The sequence below is a fragment of the Sorex fumeus genome, unplaced genomic scaffold (assembly GCF_029834395.1).
Source record: "Sorex fumeus unplaced genomic scaffold, SorFum_2.1 ptg000013l, whole genome shotgun sequence".
NCBI lineage: Eukaryota > Metazoa > Chordata > Mammalia > Eulipotyphla > Soricidae > Sorex > Sorex fumeus.
The window spans coordinates 18,357,241-18,376,860 of NW_026606070.1; the positions used below are offsets into that span (position 1 = coordinate 18,357,241).

Genomic DNA, 19,620 nt, shown 5'->3' on the forward strand with positions numbered 1-19,620 from the left:
ACTCCCTTAGGAAATTCCTTATTGTTTATAAAAAATAATACCAAATAAATATGGTATTTACAAGAAAAGAGGACAATGGTTTAAATTGTAAAATAAATCAGATCCTTATTGATTGAGTTAGTAATGAGAAAAGGGAAAGGTAATATAGAAGAAAATATGCTATTTTAGGTGCTATTGAAAATGGAATGAAACACAATGGGATCTGATTTCATTTTTGTGGCAGGTGACTGACCAGTTTTAAGCTTATCACTGGGCTAGAGAAGTGGGTGAGGGACCTCCTTTGGACAATGGTATAAGGAAGTAGAGAATGTGGTGCTAAGAACAGTCATCTATAAAATTTTGCTACTACAATTTGTAAGCCATTGTGTCTAAAATTAAAAATTAAAAACACACACACACAATGAAACCATGAAGTTGTACATAATTTGCAATTGTGTGTTTCCCAGACCATATTCTTTGCAACCACAATTTTAATAATAGCTTATTTTTATTTCTGTGTGAATTATTCCTTACTTTAATGATTTACTATAATCATTGACATGAAAGTGTTTTGTAAATACTTTTAGAGCTTTCATTTTGGTTAGCATATAATACAGTATTTAACATATAATAGACTTCATTTCTTTATGTCTATTCTACATCTCAGGTTTAAAAAGTATCAGCTCTGAGATTTGAAGACTAGGATTTTAGATTTCTCATAGCTGATTCATTGCACTCTAAAGAAAGAATAACTTTAAATGTTTTAAAGTTGAATATAAATATTTAAGATTTTATCAAAGACTTGCCGAAGAAAGTAGTAGATGAGTGTCAATGCATATTTTCATATTTTTTTCAGAACTCTATTGTATGTAAAAAATTAAAAATGCCTATGAATCTCCAACTAGACATTGTTATAAGACTCTTTTGTGTTCACTTCCTTTAATTTTTTCTCAGAGCTATTTACTGACATGTTTTATCTTTAGTTTTAAGTTATTTGTCTTTCAATTCTCAGTTGTGTAGAGTCTTCTCCTAACTTCGAGCCATGCTCTGTGCTGGAATAAGATTACTGGCTTATTTGCACATTGGCTTCCATCTTTCAAAGACCCTTCTAAGTTGTTTTCTATATGGAAAACTATGTATAATTTGGATAAAATCTGTATGATGAGCTCTCTTCATAAAAATGTTTATGTATTTAGCCACATTGACATGTAGAATAATAACAGATATAAATTGAAATAACAAATGCCCTACTGCTGTGCTATCGCTCCAGCCCCCATATATACATATAATATATGATATAGCTATTGGATCCCATAACCCAAAGAGTCACAAATATGATATAATATCAGGACACTTATGTATGGGTCCTTAAAAGTAGAAATTTATGATTCATAATGTAAAATTAATCAAAACTAGTGGCTGGAGCGATAGCACAGTGGTAGGGCGTTTGCCTTGCACGCAGCCAACATGGCCGACCCGAGTTCGATTCCTTCGCCCCTCTCGGAGAGCCCGGCAAGCTACTGAGAGTATCTCGCCCACACGGCAGAGCCTGGCAAGCCACCCGTGATGTATTCGATATGCCAAACACAGTAACAACAAAATCTCCAATGGAGACGTTACTGGGCCCGCTCGAGCAAATCAATGAACAACGGGAGGGCCTTTACCTTTACCTTTACCTTAATGTCAGTAAAATACTTGTGTTTTTATTCTTAGAAACATATATGTCTCTCACATCTTAGGTTCAACTCTGTTAAAATAAGCCATTTTTGGTTTGTGTGTTTGTTTGTTTTTGTAATAGGACCAACACAAAATAAACTTCGGCAAGCCAGAGTTGAAACCATAAGCACTGAAGTGTGTAACAGGAAGGATGTGTACGATGGCCTGATAACTTCAGGAATGTTATGTGCTGGGTTCATGGAAGGAAAAGTTGATGCATGTAAGGTAAGTTCAAAATAAGGATCAAAACTTTAAAGAAAGTTTCTATTTGCTATATATAAAGATATTTTCTTTATTCTAGGGGTTGGTATCTATCCACCAGGGTCTCATTTTTATTTGATAATCATAATAACAAAAATTATTTGTTTAATATAATTTCCAAACAAACCAAGCACTTAGAGCTTTTCATATGTTACTTTATTTTATTAAAAATTTCTTTTTAAAATATAATATAGAGCACTACTGTAGTTAGTCCTCTTTAAAAATTAAGAAATTTTATTTTCTGTTTCTGGTATACAAAACTTATTTTACACTCTATTGCTCTTTTCTTAAAATTTGAAGCAAAATCTTATTCTGGGAAACATCTTTTCTTTAGAGAACACTTTATTCAACTCTATCATTAACTCCCGTGCACCGTGTTTTCATTGACCAGTATTTGAGTCTCACCTTTGTTCCTCTTTTTTTTTTTCTTTTGATGACTGAAACCTAAAACAGATTTTCTTTCTACCCTATGTGCTGCATTGTTAAGCTAACCCATTTAAATGCTGCATTCTTGAATATTAGACCTCCCAGCTCCCAGGGGTCTCTCTTCCCACTCAACTACCTACTCCTTGAGTCGTGTCTTGAGTCTTGAGTCTTGTCACCAAAAACTATTCTGTCTTAAAAAATACCAATTCTCAAATCTTTTTATTCCATTGTTCCAATATCATTCCTGCTTGCTTTTTAACTACTTCAACTCCCTTTGCCATACCCTTTTGTTTACCTCGACCAACCAAACCTTAACGTACACATGCATAGATACCCTAATATCTTTTCTTCTGTTTTAGCTTTTATCAGCTTACAACATACAGTATATTTGGTTCACCTTATTGTCTGTCTCTTCCATTAAGTTGGAATACACAGCACATCAATGTATAGTTATGGGTCTGTATTTTATTTACTCAGATATTACCATACCTAAAATAGTTCCCAGCACAAATATTTTTGACTATATTAAATATTTGATACAGCTGTATATATCGTTTTCTTTTCCACTCTCTTGCATCCATTAATCCTCTCCTTTTCTGTCTTCCACTTGTCCAATTTAGATGGAAATATCTATTTTTTTAATCCTCTGTTCAAAAGATAGACTTCACTTGGGTCTTTCAGTATTTCTTCCTGACAAAGTTACAAACCTACAAGAATTCAACTATTGAAACTACCCAAACTCCTCTCTGAACCCACTCTGCTTACTTTTGGGGAGTCACCTACTTCTGGGAAATAAATAGATCATTGGGTCTATAATAATTTCCAGATAACAAAACAGAAATTCCTAATGTTTGTTTACAAATCTACTCATCTTTAAATGTTCCTAAAATTTTCCACTTTCCTTGAATTTCTATTTTTTTCTCTCTACTACTTTTTTATTCTCAATTGATTATTTTGTTTCCTAATTTTCCAAGAAAAATTGACGTCACAGAAGGAAAATTTCTTTGTCATACCAATATCAAACATACAGACCTGGCTTAATCTATACAATTTTCATCTACCTCCACTTTAGGCAGCAGCAAAATTATTCCCAATTTTATTTTTAATTTTTGGCTATACTCAGCAGTGCTCAGGTCTTACTCTGGGCTCAGCACTCAGGGATTACTCCTGTGAGATTTAGGGAACCATATGTGGTGTTGGGAACAGAACCTGGGTCACGTGCATGCAAATGCAAGCCTCTGAACTCAGTGTATTCTCTCTACAGACCAAGAAACTCATCCCTAACACTCTCTTTCTTTATGTTTTTGGCTTTTTGGAGAAGTTTACATTAGAATTATTTCTTTGGTCTCTTTTCTTGGTTTACATTTCTCTTGTATTTATATTCTTCTTCAATAAGAAAAGGCAAGCGCCCAAACCCCTCTCGGAGAGCCCGGCAAGCTACCCAGAGTATTCGATATGCCAAACACTGTAACAAAGTCTCCAATGGAGACATTACTGGGCCCGCTCGAGCAAATCGACGATCAACGGGAGGGCCTTTACCTTTACCTTTACCTTAATAAGAAAAATGATATTTCCAAGAAGTAGGGAAAGGTAGGAAAAGGACAAAAATGAGCATTTTCTGAACACATATATATATTCAGCCAGAACCGATTCTTATTTTTTTTCTTCTTATCGGTCATTTGGAAAACTGCCTATACTATTTGTTCAATTTTATTCCTTCCACTCTTCAACACACACACATACACACACACACACACACACACACACACACACATTAATTCCTTAATTTCATTATGGTTTCTGTCTCATTTCATGAAAATAGCTCTTCCTACAGCTTTTAATGGCCCATTAATAATCTCTAACAATATTTTTAAGAGTTTATTCCCTTTAACTTAGCATTTAATATTCTCTCTTTCTTCATGTTGCTGTGCTGTTTTTGCTTTTTGTATTGGAGCTGCACCCGGCAGTACTCAGGGTTTACTTCTGGCTCTGCTCAGGGATCACTCCTGGTAGGTACATGGGACTACATGAGGTGACAGAATTGGAATCTGGGTCGGCTGTGTGCACAGCAAGCCCTTTGCCTGCTATACTATTGCTCTGGACCTCCTCTAGTGATTTTTATCCCTACCTCTATTGTTTCTTTCCTTTCTTTTTTTAAAAAGGGCTTTAGGTCATACCTGGTGGTGCTCAGGGATTACTCCTGTATCTGAAGCTCTGCTCTCAGGAATAACTCCTGGTGGTGCTCAGAGGACCATCTGGCTTGCTGGGGATCAAACTTGGGTCACGTGCATGAGAGGCAAGAGCTTGCTGTAATATCTCTCCAGTCCATTTCCTTGTCTATGTTGTGCCTGCTTTTATTTTTCATTCTGTACTTTATACCCTTCCATTACTTAATACTTTTAGTTTCATTCCTTCTTGATGTTCAAGTATATTTTCAATCTCTGCTTGACAACACCACTTGAATGTTGTAAAGACTTTGTAAATTCAAAATATTGCATCTGATAATGTCATCATTCCTCTTCCACCTTTCTCATTTTTCTTTGGTACAAAACAAAACAAAACAAACCACAAAAAAGGAAGTACACAAATGTTAATTATTTTTCCCTAGGTCACATAATAATTAAAGAAGCAGGGTCTGAAATCTGAACTTAACTACTAAGACTGAAATCAGACCAAGGGTCAATAACTACAATTATCCTTGTCTCAAAATGTAAAGATAAGAGTAATCACTTTATCATTTTTGCTCTTGGTTTGTGGTTTATCTTTTTCCAAAAAACCTAATCCTTTGTGTGGTTTTGCAGTGTGTCTCCAGAGATTAGCTCATGAGATTTTATTCATTCTGGTACCCAGTAGTCTAGGATCGTCCCTTCCTAAAAATGTGTCTCCCTGATATATTTCTCTGTTTATCTCCCTGATATATTTCTTCCGTTCATAAAAATGTGTCTCCCTGATATATTTCTCTGTTTATCTACCTTAAATTTCTGTACCTGAAAATACAAGATGACTACTTTGAGAATAAATTTACCTTCCAACTTGCTGGCATGCTGCCAATAACGCTTTTTATCAGTAACTGTCCCTCATTTTACTTGTCCTCAAGTGACAGTGAAACGTAGCCATCATGATTTCATTACTCCATTTTTAAACTCTCTCTGTCTACTTGTGTATTTATTTGTCTTTATGTTAAAACAGACTTTTAGGAGCTTGGATAAAATTCAATGAACAATAACTTTGCAATTCATCATGCTTTAATGAAATAAAATTTGAGAAAAAATTCAACAAGGAAGCTTGAATTACTTTTGTGAGTAAAAGTGAAAGAAACCAAAAGCAAATGCAAAAAATACACTCAAACTAACAATATTCAATTCAATTCACTAACAATATTCAAAACTAACAATATTCAATATTAAAAAATAAAAATTTAATTTTTCCAACTAAATATGAATTTTATATTTAATATTTTATATTCAAAGTAGAAGCATGCAGAAATGCTTTAAATACATTTTACAAAAATGTTGTAATCGTTTTACATGAATGAGTGCTATACACTTTAAAGTTTAGCACAAAATTTTATTTATTTATTTATTTATTGGCTTTTTGGGGTCACACCTGGAGATGCACAGGGATTACTCCTGGCTCTGCACTCAGGAATTACCCCTGGCAGTGCTCAGGGGACCATATAGGATGTTGGAAATCAAACCTGGCTTGGCCATGTACAAGACAAACGCCTTACCGCCTATGCTATTGCTCCAGCCCCTAGCACAAAATTTTATTAATTTAAAAAAATTTATTACAATTTAGGTAGTATTGGTCAAATAGTGTTAAATTTTATGGTATTGATGTACAAAGTTACTGTACATGCCCTGCACCAAAGAGCTTATGAGCCCCCAACCACTGTTATTTTGAACAAAATTTTAACTCATTTTATAGAAACATTAGTCTACTTCTAATCTGATTCCATGCTTTATATACCAATTTCAAATTTCAACTCATTTCCTATAGAAAATAGGTAATTGCAATGCCTTTTCTGAATTCAGTTTCAGTGAACAATTTGTGGGGATTTTCAACAATAGCACTCAAGAGTTCAGGATGTTTCAATCATTCTTAGCCATCTGTGAGAGAGGTCTAATGTGAAGACCTGAAGATGTGGTGCAGCTTGGTCCCTGTGGTCACAGGGACTTACCTGGTCAACCCTGAATATGTGGGGTGGGTGCTCACATTACTCAGAGTACTGTGTGGTACCAGGATTGAAGTGGGGTCAGCAACCTATGAGGCATCAGCCCCTGTACTATCTTTCTGGCCCTAGAGTGAACAAATTTTTAATATGCTTTGGATTTATTTCCAGGGTGATTCTGGTGGACCTCTGGTTTATGACAATCATGACATCTGGTACCTTGTTGGTATAGTAAGCTGGGGACAATCATGTGCTCTTCCCAAAAAACCTGGAGTCTACACAAGAGTAACTCAATACAGAACTTGGATTGCTTCAAAGACTGGTATCTAGTGCAAAGCATTCATCAGTGAAATCATGTAGATCTAAAACACCTGCATATTGCTCATTATATTTACTCATGTGGTTTGTCTATGTTGGATGTCAAGAAATCCTTCAGACTCCGACCTATGTGTTATCATGAAATGCCTTTTGCATTCATGAGAGCAAACTCCATTCCTGAGAATTGAAAATACAGCAGATGGTTGTAGCACCGACTCTTAAGTCACAAAGGAAACTCTGTGATATGTGTTCATAAGATGAATATTAACAGTTTTTGCCAATTGAAACCAGAGGAAACATCATTTTACAGAGGGTATATAAAACTCTCAAGATGTCCAAAACCTCACTACACCTGTGACTCTCCCAGAAAAAAATATTTGTCAGAAGTCTTCGTTGGAGCTTCAAAACTTCAATATTCTAGGATCAAAGATTGGACATTGTGGCTCTAATGGAGAAGTGGAATTTGCAAACTCTATTTATGGGCTCATAAATAATAATAATAATGAACTACCATTGATGACAAAAATTTCTATTTAAAAGATGTCTAAGTACATTATAATTTGCTGTTAATTTTGTTATACAAAAATAATAGCTCTTGCATACATGTTGTTTTCTAATTTATTCTTTCATAGCATTTTGACAGGATACCTCAATACAATAGATTGACTGAAGTTATCCCATAATGGAGAAAGAATATCTCTTCACTCCATTTCTTTAGTGGGCACACGGGTAATAAAAAAGAACTGATGGAAACTAGCTGAAAGGGTTGGTTTAAAATAAATAATAATGGGACAAACACTCTTTAGATTTTTTAAGCAGATTTAACTATCCATATATTTATTTAGAAATATCTAAAGCAGTGTATGGTAACTGGTGCTTTTGTAAGTTGTTTGTCAGGTGTCTATTACAATATCATTTAGGGATAAGTGACTTGTGTAAGGCACTTAGGATAGTGACTTATACATACTAAGCACTATGTACACATTTGCTACAACAGAAAGGAATTCCTAAGTGCGTTCCTTTAATATTAGCTTAATTTATTGTGAGTGAATTATTTTTGGATTTTATTATATGCTTCCCAAAGTCTAGTCGTAAAGAGTACAAGCTGCTCAAATTTGAATATTGACTCTGCCGTGCATGAGTTGTGGTTCCTGCACAGATTTTCTAACATCCTCAAGCACTATCTCTTTCATCTTTTCTGTGGTACCTACCTCATATGGCTGTCATGAGGATTAAATACCTAAATATAAAGAAAGTCCTGAGAACAGTATTTGTGGATGGCAAGCTCTCAAATACTACTTATTATAATTTTTATACTCAATGAAGTAATGTACTTTTGCTTAATTAAAATCACAGAATTGATTTCTTAGACTGTACTACTTATAAATGAGCAGTCATAGGATACATGATCATTTTTATCTTTAATTTATTTTATATTTTTAATTAAATCACTGTGAGATACAGTTACTAAGTTGTTCATAATTGGGTTTCAGTTTTCTATGTTCCAACAACTATCCCTTCACTCCTATACATTTCCCACCACCAATGTCCCCAGTTTCTTCCCTTACACCCCCAATCTTCCTCTATGGCAGGCACTTCTTTCTCTCTCTTTCTCTCTCTCTCTTTCCTTCACCCCTACCTCCCCACCTCTCCTTTTGGGCATTATGTTTTGCCCAATACAGTTACTTAAAGGTTAACATTATTGTTTTTAGCTAACTTTGTAACTACAGAGATATAGCTGTATTCATTTCTAGCACTTTATGAGAATGCTAGTATTCAAATATGAATATGCCAGATTTGTTGCTTTGATTTATTAGAAGAACGTCAAGCCTTTCAATCTCTTAGAGACTGAACGTTTTATTAGTTTCTATGTGTGTGTTTAGATGCAATATACGTAAGTACAATAAATAATGTAAAATTCTACATCTAAATAAACAAAGAGTGTAATCCATGTACTTTTCTCCTTAAAAGAAAATGTCTCCAAGTACCTGAGCTAATAAATACCAATAACTAAATATGTTAAGAAAAAGTAGACCAAATATTTAAATTATTATGCTTTCTTCTATATGCAAATTTCCAAAAATTTTTGGAGAATATTTAGCAATTTGAGATGTGCTTGATACGCCTTTTTTCTACAAAAGCTAAATGTAAACTTTGGTGCAAAGAAAAACCAAATTTTGTCTACAGCAAAAATAATTTTTTACAATGTTAGTTCTGTAAAAATGAATTTGTGCTTTTTTTGTAGCTCCATATTTCAAAGACTTAACCTTTTGCATAAATGTTTGAAAGCTATAAATTCTTATTTAAATAATTGATCAATTGAATAACATTTTACTACAAATGAGGGAAATAAAAAGACGAGAGATAAATCCAATAAATGTAAAGGTTATTGTAAGTGAATATCTTTCCTATCTTTAGACTAATCTTAAAATATTAAGTGATATTGTAGGAATTATACAATACCTTTTACCTCATGCTTTCCATCTACCAAATGGAACATTACACTATCTACCTCATGGCATTGATGTGAGGCTTTCCCAACGAACAATAAAGGTTAAAAAATCAAGGATGTTTAAAACCTGCCCCCAAATTACAAAGTATGTTATTGTAAATTAATATCAGTAAAAATGATGCTGTGACTCCATTAAGATTGTAAAAATCATTTTTTTTACACTGTTGGCATTTTTGTTTATCAGTAATATTGCTTTGTGAATTTTGCAAAATATATTGTGGTAATAAAAACAAATAGTAACAAATGGCTTTGTTACTTGTGTCCATGAGTCTTAGAGTAAAATTCACATTTTGTTTTGTATTGTTTGGGGGTCATATCCAGAGGTGCTCAGGGCTTACTCCTAGTTCTGTGCTCAGGGCTCACTGCTGGCAGTGCTCAGGGACCATGTGGGATGTCAGGGATCAAACTTGGGTAGATTGCGTGCAAGGCAAACACACTACCTGTTGTACTATTGTTCTGTATCAAAATTCACATCTATCTAAAGAAAAAGTCCTTAATAATCACTTTTTAAAGTCCAGCTATAAATAGTACATAGCACAAAATCCCTGTCGGATTTTGATGGACTTTGGTCGCCATAAGAACTAATTTGGAACAAGACTGGACCAAAAAAGTTGTGATGTTGAATTATCAATGAAATTCATGATTCAACAGCAATAAAGAACAGAAGTGTAGAGGAGATCACTGTGACAGTGTGATGACATTTGAATCTTGGTGGTGGCTGCAGCAAGACTGATGCATTTAGGTGTGACATTGTACTTTCCAAATTGTATGGCATTTTAAACCAAGAGGAAATCAATACATTAAATAGCAATAAATATTTACAATAATCAAACAGAAATAATATAAACAGGTATATGAAAAGGGGGACAAAGTGCAGGGTTTAAGGAGGTTTATCTTGAATGAAGCTGATCTAATCTCTGGCACCACATATGGTTCTTCCAACTACTGCCAGAAGCAAGTCCTGAGCATCCCTGGTGGATCCCCAATAAAAACATGTTAACAAATATACAAGTAAATAGATATAATTGAACTTTAGTGGTGATGTTGATGTAGTATAAACAGTTGATTTTAAATAATAACACACCTATAACTCATACTGTTATACTATTACTTGAATCAAAATAACTAAAATACAAACCCCTTAAATGTTCAGATAAATGAACTAGTTAACAAAAATAAAAGTATATGTGTATTTTTAATGGCTCTGAGAGTTGAATCCAGGACCTGACACAAATATGGCAACTGCTCTAATACTGAGCAAAATTCCAGGACCCCAAATTCTATTTTCTCTCTTTTATTTTTGTTTGTTTTTGAGGCAGGGGAAAGTTTGATGCTATACGTGGCACGTCTCAGGAACTACTCCATGAGGTGTAAGGATTGAACTGGGTCGACCATATGGAAGACCTGTACTATCTTGCTGGTCCCAAAGTGTAATTTTTTTTACTAAGAAATCTCTATATTAAAAAAAGAAATCTCTATATTAATAGGAATATGCTTTTCCACGGACTAAATTTGTTGCTTTATAACTAAGTTTATTTGAAAGAGAAATGTCTGAGGCATTCCTTCATGCTGTCACCAAAATGGAAAAATAAACTTGTTACAATGATTGAAATTGTTGCTGGAGAGTGTCTCCTTTTTTTTTTCTTAACTTTTTATGTGTCTTATATGAAATCAAAACCAACAGAATTTCTCCAAATTCTGGATACAGAAATACAGGGATACAGGAGCTCATCTCCAGGTTAGGAATAGAATGCAGGAAACCTTGCGTCTGATTCATCCCAGTCATTTTTATACTATGCTGATGTGAGGTATCACTAGCTAGGATCATTGCTGTCCTATAAGCCACTGGAATTAAATAACTGTTGCTCCCATCCTGGGAGGATCTTCCCAACACCCTTTATTTGGTGCTCCGTTCTCTATTTGAGCTGCCTCAGCGTGTGTGGCTGGCCTCCAAGCCATAGAGTAAACGTCCTGGTACTTATCTTGGCTATTCTTGGGTGTTAGTTTCCTATTTTGTTACTTTATGTTCCCCAGATGAATGCAATCTTTCTATGTCTGTCCCTCTCTTTCTGACTCATATCGCTTAGCATGATACTTTCCATGTAGTACCACTTGTATGTAAATTTCATGACTTCATCTTTTCTAACAGCTACATAGTACTCCATTGTGTAGATGTACCAAAGTTTCTTTAACCAGTCATCTGTTTTTGGGCACTCAGGTTTTTTCCAGATTCTAGCTATTGTAAACAGTGCTGCAGTGAACAAACAAGTAGACTCTAGACCGAACATGATGGCCACTCAATGCCTCTTTTGCAAACCACAGCACCCAAAAGGAGAGAGATAACAAAAGGGAATGCCCTGCCACAGAGGCAGGGTGGGGTGGGGGTGGGGTAAGGGGGTGGGAGGGATACTGGGATTAGTGGTGGTGGAGAATGGGCACTGGTGGAGGGATGTGTACTCGATCATTGTATAACTGAAACCCAAGCACAAAAATTTGTAAATCTACAACTGTACCTCATGGTGTTTCACTAATAAAAATTAAAAAAAAAACTGTTGCTAAATCAGTGTCTCTCTTTGCAAAAACAAAAAATACCAAAAAAATGGAAATTAAGCTCACAAGGAATTTAGCAAAGTATCATTGGACCAAGATAGGCATTTTTATACTAATATAAAATACATTATTAAAATATTGTTTTTAGTTTATTAAAACAATGTTGCTTAAAAGTCTTGCAGATGGGGCCAGAGTGATAACATAGTGGGTAGGGCATTTGCCTTGACGGGGCCGACCTGGGTCAATCCCTGGCATCCCGTATGGTACCCGAGCACTGCCAGGAGTAATTCCTGAGTGCAGAGCCAGGAATAATCCCTATCTCCAAGTGTGACCCAAAATGAAAAAAAAAAATGTCTTGCAGATAAAGACAGGTTTAAGTGTCTGTGTTATGAACAGTGTCAAGTGGTCCTGGATTTGTCCAGGTTCACCCAAAACTGTCTGCTGGAGGTGAGATTCAAAGTTGCAAAGAAGCCAAATTGATAGAGAATACAGATAAGAAGAAGCCCTAGACCTGGGGGGAATTAGAGAAAAAGCTTGGCTGAATGGTTGTGGAGCAAGGCTGAATGGTTGTGGGGAGTTTATAGCTTCTCTTCGCAATAACACTGCATTGGCCAACTGCTGTAAGACCCATGATGCTCTCTTTTAAGTCCTGAGTTGCCAGACAGGGTCAGTGTGCTCTGACAGCTCTTGACAGAATTTTGAGAAGTGTTTGAACTTCATTGTTGTGCAATGTGGCTCTGGGCATATTTTATGTTAACTAAGCACTTTGGAAGCTCAGAGACCTAGGCAGTCCTTGATGCTTTCTTTTGTCCACAAGGATTGCTCCTGCTTCCTGGTTGAGGAAGATTATTGATTCATTCCTTTCCTTGGCCTGAGAATATCTGTGAAAAATATCACTGACTCAGCCTAAGGAGCAATTGGTGGAGTGCTAAAGAGTTAATTTGTGGAGTGCACTAGATTTTAAGGTAGCAAAGTAATAGAATTTGTAAGGTGGTTGAAGATGGGGTATCTCCTGATATTTGTCAAGGGAAACTGAGGACTGCTCTTTCAAAACTATATTATATATACCTAAGAAAATAAAGACTGATTTTATTGTAGACAAAGCTGCTGTACTGGCGTCCAACACTTTATGAAAAGTCTGTTCCCCAGATCTATTTCAGATTCCATACTTTCCTCACTCTCCACACTAAACCTTATGATCATAAAAAAAGGATCCTGAAGCCTGAAAATAATATTAATTAAAAAAACAAACAAACCTCTACACTATGTTTTAAATGAAGAGCAGCAACATATTTTTAACCCTTCTAGAACAACAAAAATGTTTCTCTTGGACCCGAGACAATACAAGGGTTAAGACACAGGCCTTGCCTCTGGCCAACTCCAGATATTAATCACTTACATAACCTGGTTCCCAACAATGCAGACTGAAAGACCCTCATGCACTAAATTGTGGCCTGGAAGTCCTGAGCACTGCAGGCCTGAGCATCACCACTTCCCCGGGATCTCAACGTCAGCTATAACATTCAATTGACAATCACAGGGAGTGGTTCTTGGACCCCTGGGTAGACAAGAACAAAGTATCTTTTCATGACTCTAAAATAAAATTCTCATTATTGCACTCTTCTTATTATGCATTTTGTTTTTCTACAATAATGTAAATGTTTTTCAATTTTAGGAAGACTTTTTACCATCCCACACACACACTGAAAATGTACCAAATTCCCCGAATCACTATTCATAGAATGCTTCTTTTCTGTTCTTTATTTTGGAGTCACAACTGGCAGTGCTCAGGGCTTACTCTTGGCCCTGTGCTCGGGGAGCAATCCTGGTGAGCTAGGGGGATCATAAGGGTTTTGGGGCAAAACCAGGTTTGCATCATGCAAGACAGGAGTGCTAACTATACTGTCACTTTGAGCCCCATAAAATGCCTCTTATCCTCTGACCTCCTTGATAAACTCAGTTGTACACTCAGTCTTGGGGCTTATTTTCACTGGACATTGTCTATTTCTTTGCTTTGCTTCTTTGTGTATCATATGCAAGTCAGATTAGGTATTTCTGTCTTTCTCTTTCTAGTTTACCTAACTTAAAATGATACCCCATGGTCCTTCTTTTTGCGAAAAACAAAATTCCATCTTTTCTTTTGGCTGAGTAGTATGTCATTGTGTATATATACCACCTTTTTCTTTATCCACTTATCTGTCATTGGGTATTTGTTGTTTCAGATCAAAACTACTGTAAGTATTATGTCAGTGGACCTGTGTATTCACTTATTTAATATTATTCTTTGGATAGATACTGAAGTAGGCAGATAGATGCATTTAAGGTGAGGACAGTGCTCACAATGAATTCTCGTGAAGTGATACAACCAAGATGTGATTTAAAGATATTACTCTCTAACTGTAAAGTTGGCCAGAGGTATGATGGCCAGGCCCACCCTGTGGACACAGGAACTGAGGCCCAGTAAGACTTCAACTGGTACCAGTGCTAACCCTGGAGAAGTCTGAACCCCGTAGGAGAGGATAAACATCTTCAGAAAAAAAAGGCTGTGATAAGATGAAGGAAGACCACCAAGAGTTCAAATCTCTTGTCCTAGAGACAGTTTGGGAGAAGATCTATAAATCCAGTTTGCAAAGACAAGAGGGTGGCCTTCCCCGTTTTGTAGAGGGTTGGTCACCTGCATCTCTACCAGACATGTGTTATCTCAGCTCTCAATTTCTCTCCTGAATGCATATTCTCTCTTAATCTCTCTTTGCTTCCTCATAATCTCTGAATGAGTCCACCCCACTTCACTATTTGTTGCCTCTTTATTTTTTTTTCTGTGAGGGACAACAATGTTCCTGAAAACTCTGGGCAAATATTAGGACTGATTCTCCTTTTCCTGAACAGAACAAGTATTTGTTCCAGACTGAGTCTATGACTCCCTCAAGAAATCGGGTGGCAAGGATAATTTTCCATGCCAGATAGAACACGTGTGACAGGTGCCACTTGATGACTGTGGCAGGGAACTCGTGACATGTATGGTTTTTACCATGTGCAGGTACAGCAAAATTTTATCAATCTTAAAATTTCCCAGGAATTTCCCCAGGTGATGGAGTGGGGTTTGAGAGAAAAACAGTAAATTCCCCTTTGGAGGGTGCCACCTCTCTTCTGCTCACTTTGCATAAATCATCTGCAACAAATACCTAGGAAAGGTATTGCTGGATCATATAGAGTATCAGTTTTTAATATCTTAAAAATCTCCATAGCATTTTCCAGAGGCGGAACCAGTTTCCATCCCCACTGACTTTGTATGAAGGTAGCTTTTCCTCCACATCACACAAGCACTAGTTGTTTCTGACCTCTCTGATTCAGCCCACATGCCGGTTGAAGAATAAAAGACTAGATCAACGGAAATCAGATCTCTGCAGTCAGGGAAGTTAGATAACCCACAGCTAAAAGAAAGAGCTCATGGAAAGGAGAGAGTTACCTGGTGAAACTTTTTAAAGAAGAGGCTGGTGGGGCTGGAAAAGTAGCACATCAGGTAGGATGCTTGCTTTGTACATGGCTGACCCCAGTCTGATCTCCGGCACTCTATATGGTACCTGGGTAATGCCTGTGTGCAGAGCCAGGTGTAAGCTCTAAGCATCGCCAGGTGTGATCCAAATAAAATAAAACAACAGTTGGTGGGTCAGATTTTCCAGGGGTTCACACCCTGGTGCAGCCTTGGCTGCACTCACTCAAAGCAGTGCAGGGCCAGCGCAATGCAATGCATCCTCCCAGTGAGTGCTCTCATTGAATCTGAGGCTCAGCAATCCAAGAACCGCTTGGGACGCTCAATAGAAAAAGACAATAGCAGTTGGCACAAGTAGATTTTTATTTTCCTACCTTCAAATTGGATTCTCTTTTAGGGCAGAGACGCAAATTCCCAGACCAGACATGAATACATGGGTCATTGCACAGAGAAAAGCAAATCAAGGGCTATTCAAGGCAAGAACTATCATATCATATTACAAAAACCTTTTATTTATTTTCACTCCTCCTCTGGATGATGAATGAAAGAGCATAAAGAACATACTTGCGCTGACTCAGATGGAAGTGTTACTGCATGAGAGACAAGTACAAAATTTCTTCAAGTTTTCAAGGGTGTTGCTTAGATTTTGTGCACAATATTGTTTCTCATTTAATTTTAATTGGCCAGAACCAGGAAATTTTTACTTCCTGCAACAAAGACCTATCAAGTGATTCTTTACCACAAACCATACTATTGGCTAAAGTTTATCCATCCCAACTTGTTAAACAAGTTTACATTAAACCCTTTTTAGCATTCTTCCTTTTGTCAGGTTACTAGTTTGAAAGAATGCCCAGGATGCTACTCATTTGACCAGAAATCACAAAGCAACACAGAGTCGGAGAAGCTTGCATTATTCAACAGGAACGTGATGTATCAGTAAGTACAATTTTCTCTCTGAAAAATTAGTTTCCTATTTGTAGTTTACAGTTTTGAATTGGGGAATTTGACGTTTCTCCTGCTGTTAATTTTTAAGGAAATAATAAGACAGTAATATTAATGGAAAATGTGTTAGAAATTTATGCTTTGTATTTGAATAAGATATCATTGAGTGTGAAAATGAAGTTAACACAGAGAGAGGGAGGAAAACCAGAGTTTTGGGGTTCAATTGTGTGTTTTAAGAATGGAGAATGGGACATGGTAGAAAGTAGTTTCTCACCATGTCTAGTATATAGACTATAATGAAAGTTATTTGAGATCTTTAACTATTATGTATTTTAGCAGATATATTGAAATGGAGGAAATCATAAAATTTGCATGGAAAATTTTACTGCTCTTCTGAAATTTATCAATATAATTAAAATTAAAAAGTAATTAAGAATTTTAACGTTAACAATGAGAAGCAGATAAGTGGGTTTAAACTTTTTGTATTTTATTATAGTTGGAAGGAAGTCTATAGAAAAATTAAATTCTGAATATTTCTATCTCCATTCACTTGTGATTCATTCATTCATTCGTTCATTCACTTGTTTCATCTAAATAGTATTTTCTTCATTGGTTAAATTGGATATGCTGAAATATTATATGTGTTAAATATTACATGTTAAAATTTTATTGACGCTAACATGCATTTCTGCATCACAATCTCTCCTAGCATATTGAAAATTTTCATTTATAGCTATATTTTAAAAAAGTGTCTCAAAAATAGCTTTTTGGGTGATTTTTCTTTATTGATAATTTTTTAATTGGGGTAATGTTTGTAGATTTACTGCACTGCAGATGGATGGACAGGTTCAAATCTCTTCAAATGTGTGGGAGGATGTTACTACACCACACCCACAACCAAAGTAACAAACCAGTTAATTTAATTCTTTACACAAATATTTTTTATTTGCTAGCAATTTATTTTCTAACAATCTACTCTCTATGGTGATATAAATAATACATAGATGACATTTTATCTTGTTTATAGTGCCCTTAAATGAGCAAAGTTAGAAATAAGTTTGCATTCCTCTTGCCCAAAATAGAAATATTTGCATAATTTTTTCATATCATTAATACCCATAGAGAAATTTTAACCTATTTTTTTCTCCTTTGTTAAAACCAAGCTTGATAAAAATACGCATAAAAGGATTCTGTTGGTGAAAGCATGTAAATATAGAATAAATAATGCAATGATTTCAATTTGTAAACAACTTCTTAAAGAAAAACAAGTTATTTTAAGTTATCTCTTTATTTTAAATAATAGTACCTTGGACTCTAGGAATTCAACATTATAAAAGCAGTTATAAACGCAGGATAGAAAACTGAGAAGATACATTCCAACTTCAAAACTCAATAAAAGTAATTGATATCCCTAATATGGTATTACTTCAAGTTAAAAATTTCAATTCATACTTTATCATGAATATTCTCTTATCTCTCTTTGCTTTCTCATAATCTCTGAATGACTCTACCCTACCTCACTATTTTAAAAATATATTATCATATATATTTAAATATAATATATGATAATATATTTTTAAAATAAAAATTAATGGATTTGGAGAGAGGGTAGGTTGCTTGCCTTACACATGCCCAACCCAGGTTTGATTTCCAGCACAGCAATTAGTCTCCTGAGTGTAGTCAGGAGTGACCCCTGAATTCAGAGTTAGGCATAAGCTCTGAGCATTGCTGAGTGTGACACCAAAACCAAAAAAATAATATATTAAAAATGAATAAAATTCTTTAAGTGCAATTCTATCGTTAGGACATGTAATTTTTTTTACAACTTTTTCACATAAGACTTCATTATTATATATTTAGCAATTTTCTCCTTCATGCTTTAATTTCACCTTGGATTACCCTCCCCTTATAAACTGTCATTTTCCTTTATGTCTCTCATACTTTTGTTCTGTATCCACCTTTCTTCCTTATCATTATCCCTAAGGGCTCATATATTGAATGATTTCCATTTATAAAATTATTTACTGCCTTTTGCTGTACTTCAATGTATATACTTACCCACAATAGCATCAGAGCCCACATGGGTTCTAAACTAATCAACAATTTAGTCACTGATTTCCTTGACCAGAAGGAAATTTCTAGAATCTTCCCTTCAAAAACTATTGTCATGAACACACCCTGAAATTTGTCATAACTTGAAATCACTCTCTCTGAATCATAGCTTTGGACAACTGACATTATTATAACCTTCCTTCCTATAATCCTAGCTATTTTTAACTTATGTATTTTTTAATGCCTTGGATCTTCCAATTTATGAAATCTCCATATCCATCAGTTGCTAGCTCAAATCCTTCTCCCTCCACCCTGCAAACACTCATCTTTGTTTCTCTTGCTATCCTTAGTTACATTGTTTTAGCAAACGTTTTGTTTTTGATTAGTTGTAACAATCCCAACTCAGGGACCAGGGTCACTCCATTCAGGGTTGATGATGGAGTTGGGAACCTAAAGTGTCCAGTGGAACATGACCATGTGTTTCCAGGAATAAAATCTAGGGACTAACTCTTGCAAGGTATGTGCCCTACCTCTCTGAGTCACACCCTTGGTACCTAATAAAATTTCCATTATTTCCTTAAATTCCTCTGAATTTTCTTGTCCCCTATTCCTTATACTACTCACACAAGCCTAAATTTTATAGAAAACAGCACTTTCTAAATAATGAGACCACTTTCTTAGATCACAGAGGATTGCTACAAGAAAATCACACAGTATCTCAGTGGCATTCTTTTGTCTATTTTACTCTACTCACCATTTCTCCTCCACCCCCTTAGTCTACATTCCTTTAGTTTATAAATTAAAGCACAATGATCTACAAAACTGTTTATAGTTGAACTTCAGGCATACAATGTTCTAGCACCAATCCAACCATCAGTGTCAACTTCTATCATCAGTGTCCCCAGTTCCCTCCCACCTCCACCCCATAGACTGCCACCTTGACAGGCAAATTTTTTAGTTTGATTGTTGAAGTTTAGGCCTCATTTCAGTGTTGACTCTATAGTTTGGATATATAGCTATACCACCACTCTATACCACTAATTAAGCTGAGTCCTTACGAACCCTGACCGCTGTTAATTCTGTCTGTCTCTTCTTATCTATTCCTTCTAATTCCTTTATTTTTTAACACTTCCAATTTCTCTCATCCTTTCAAAGTTTCAGTTCTTGTTTCTCATACTTCTACTACTTCAAAGAGATATGATA

The 19,620-nt window shown here is 35.5% G+C and overlaps 2 protein-coding genes across 2 annotated transcripts in view; both read left to right on the top strand.

The window, feature by feature from the left end:
- The window catches only part of LOC130020588 (transmembrane protease serine 11F-like), a 115,886-nt gene extending 109,003 nt beyond the window's left edge, over window positions 1–6,883 (top strand). Inside the window, exons 9-10 of the mRNA XM_056111180.1 lie at window positions 1,778–1,920; window positions 6,725–6,883. Coding sequence (XP_055967155.1) covers window positions 1,778–1,920; window positions 6,725–6,883 — 302 coding nt within the window. The remainder of the gene's footprint in view (window positions 1–1,777; window positions 1,921–6,724) is intronic.
- An 8,063-nt stretch (window positions 6,884–14,946) lies between these two features.
- The window catches only part of LOC130020590 (transmembrane protease serine 11G-like), a 33,929-nt gene continuing 29,255 nt past the window's right edge, over window positions 14,947–19,620 (top strand). Inside the window, exons 1-2 of the mRNA XM_056111181.1 lie at window positions 14,947–14,970; window positions 16,253–16,359. Of these exons, the coding sequence (XP_055967156.1) occupies window positions 14,947–14,970; window positions 16,253–16,359 (131 nt within the window). The remainder of the gene's footprint in view (window positions 14,971–16,252; window positions 16,360–19,620) is intronic.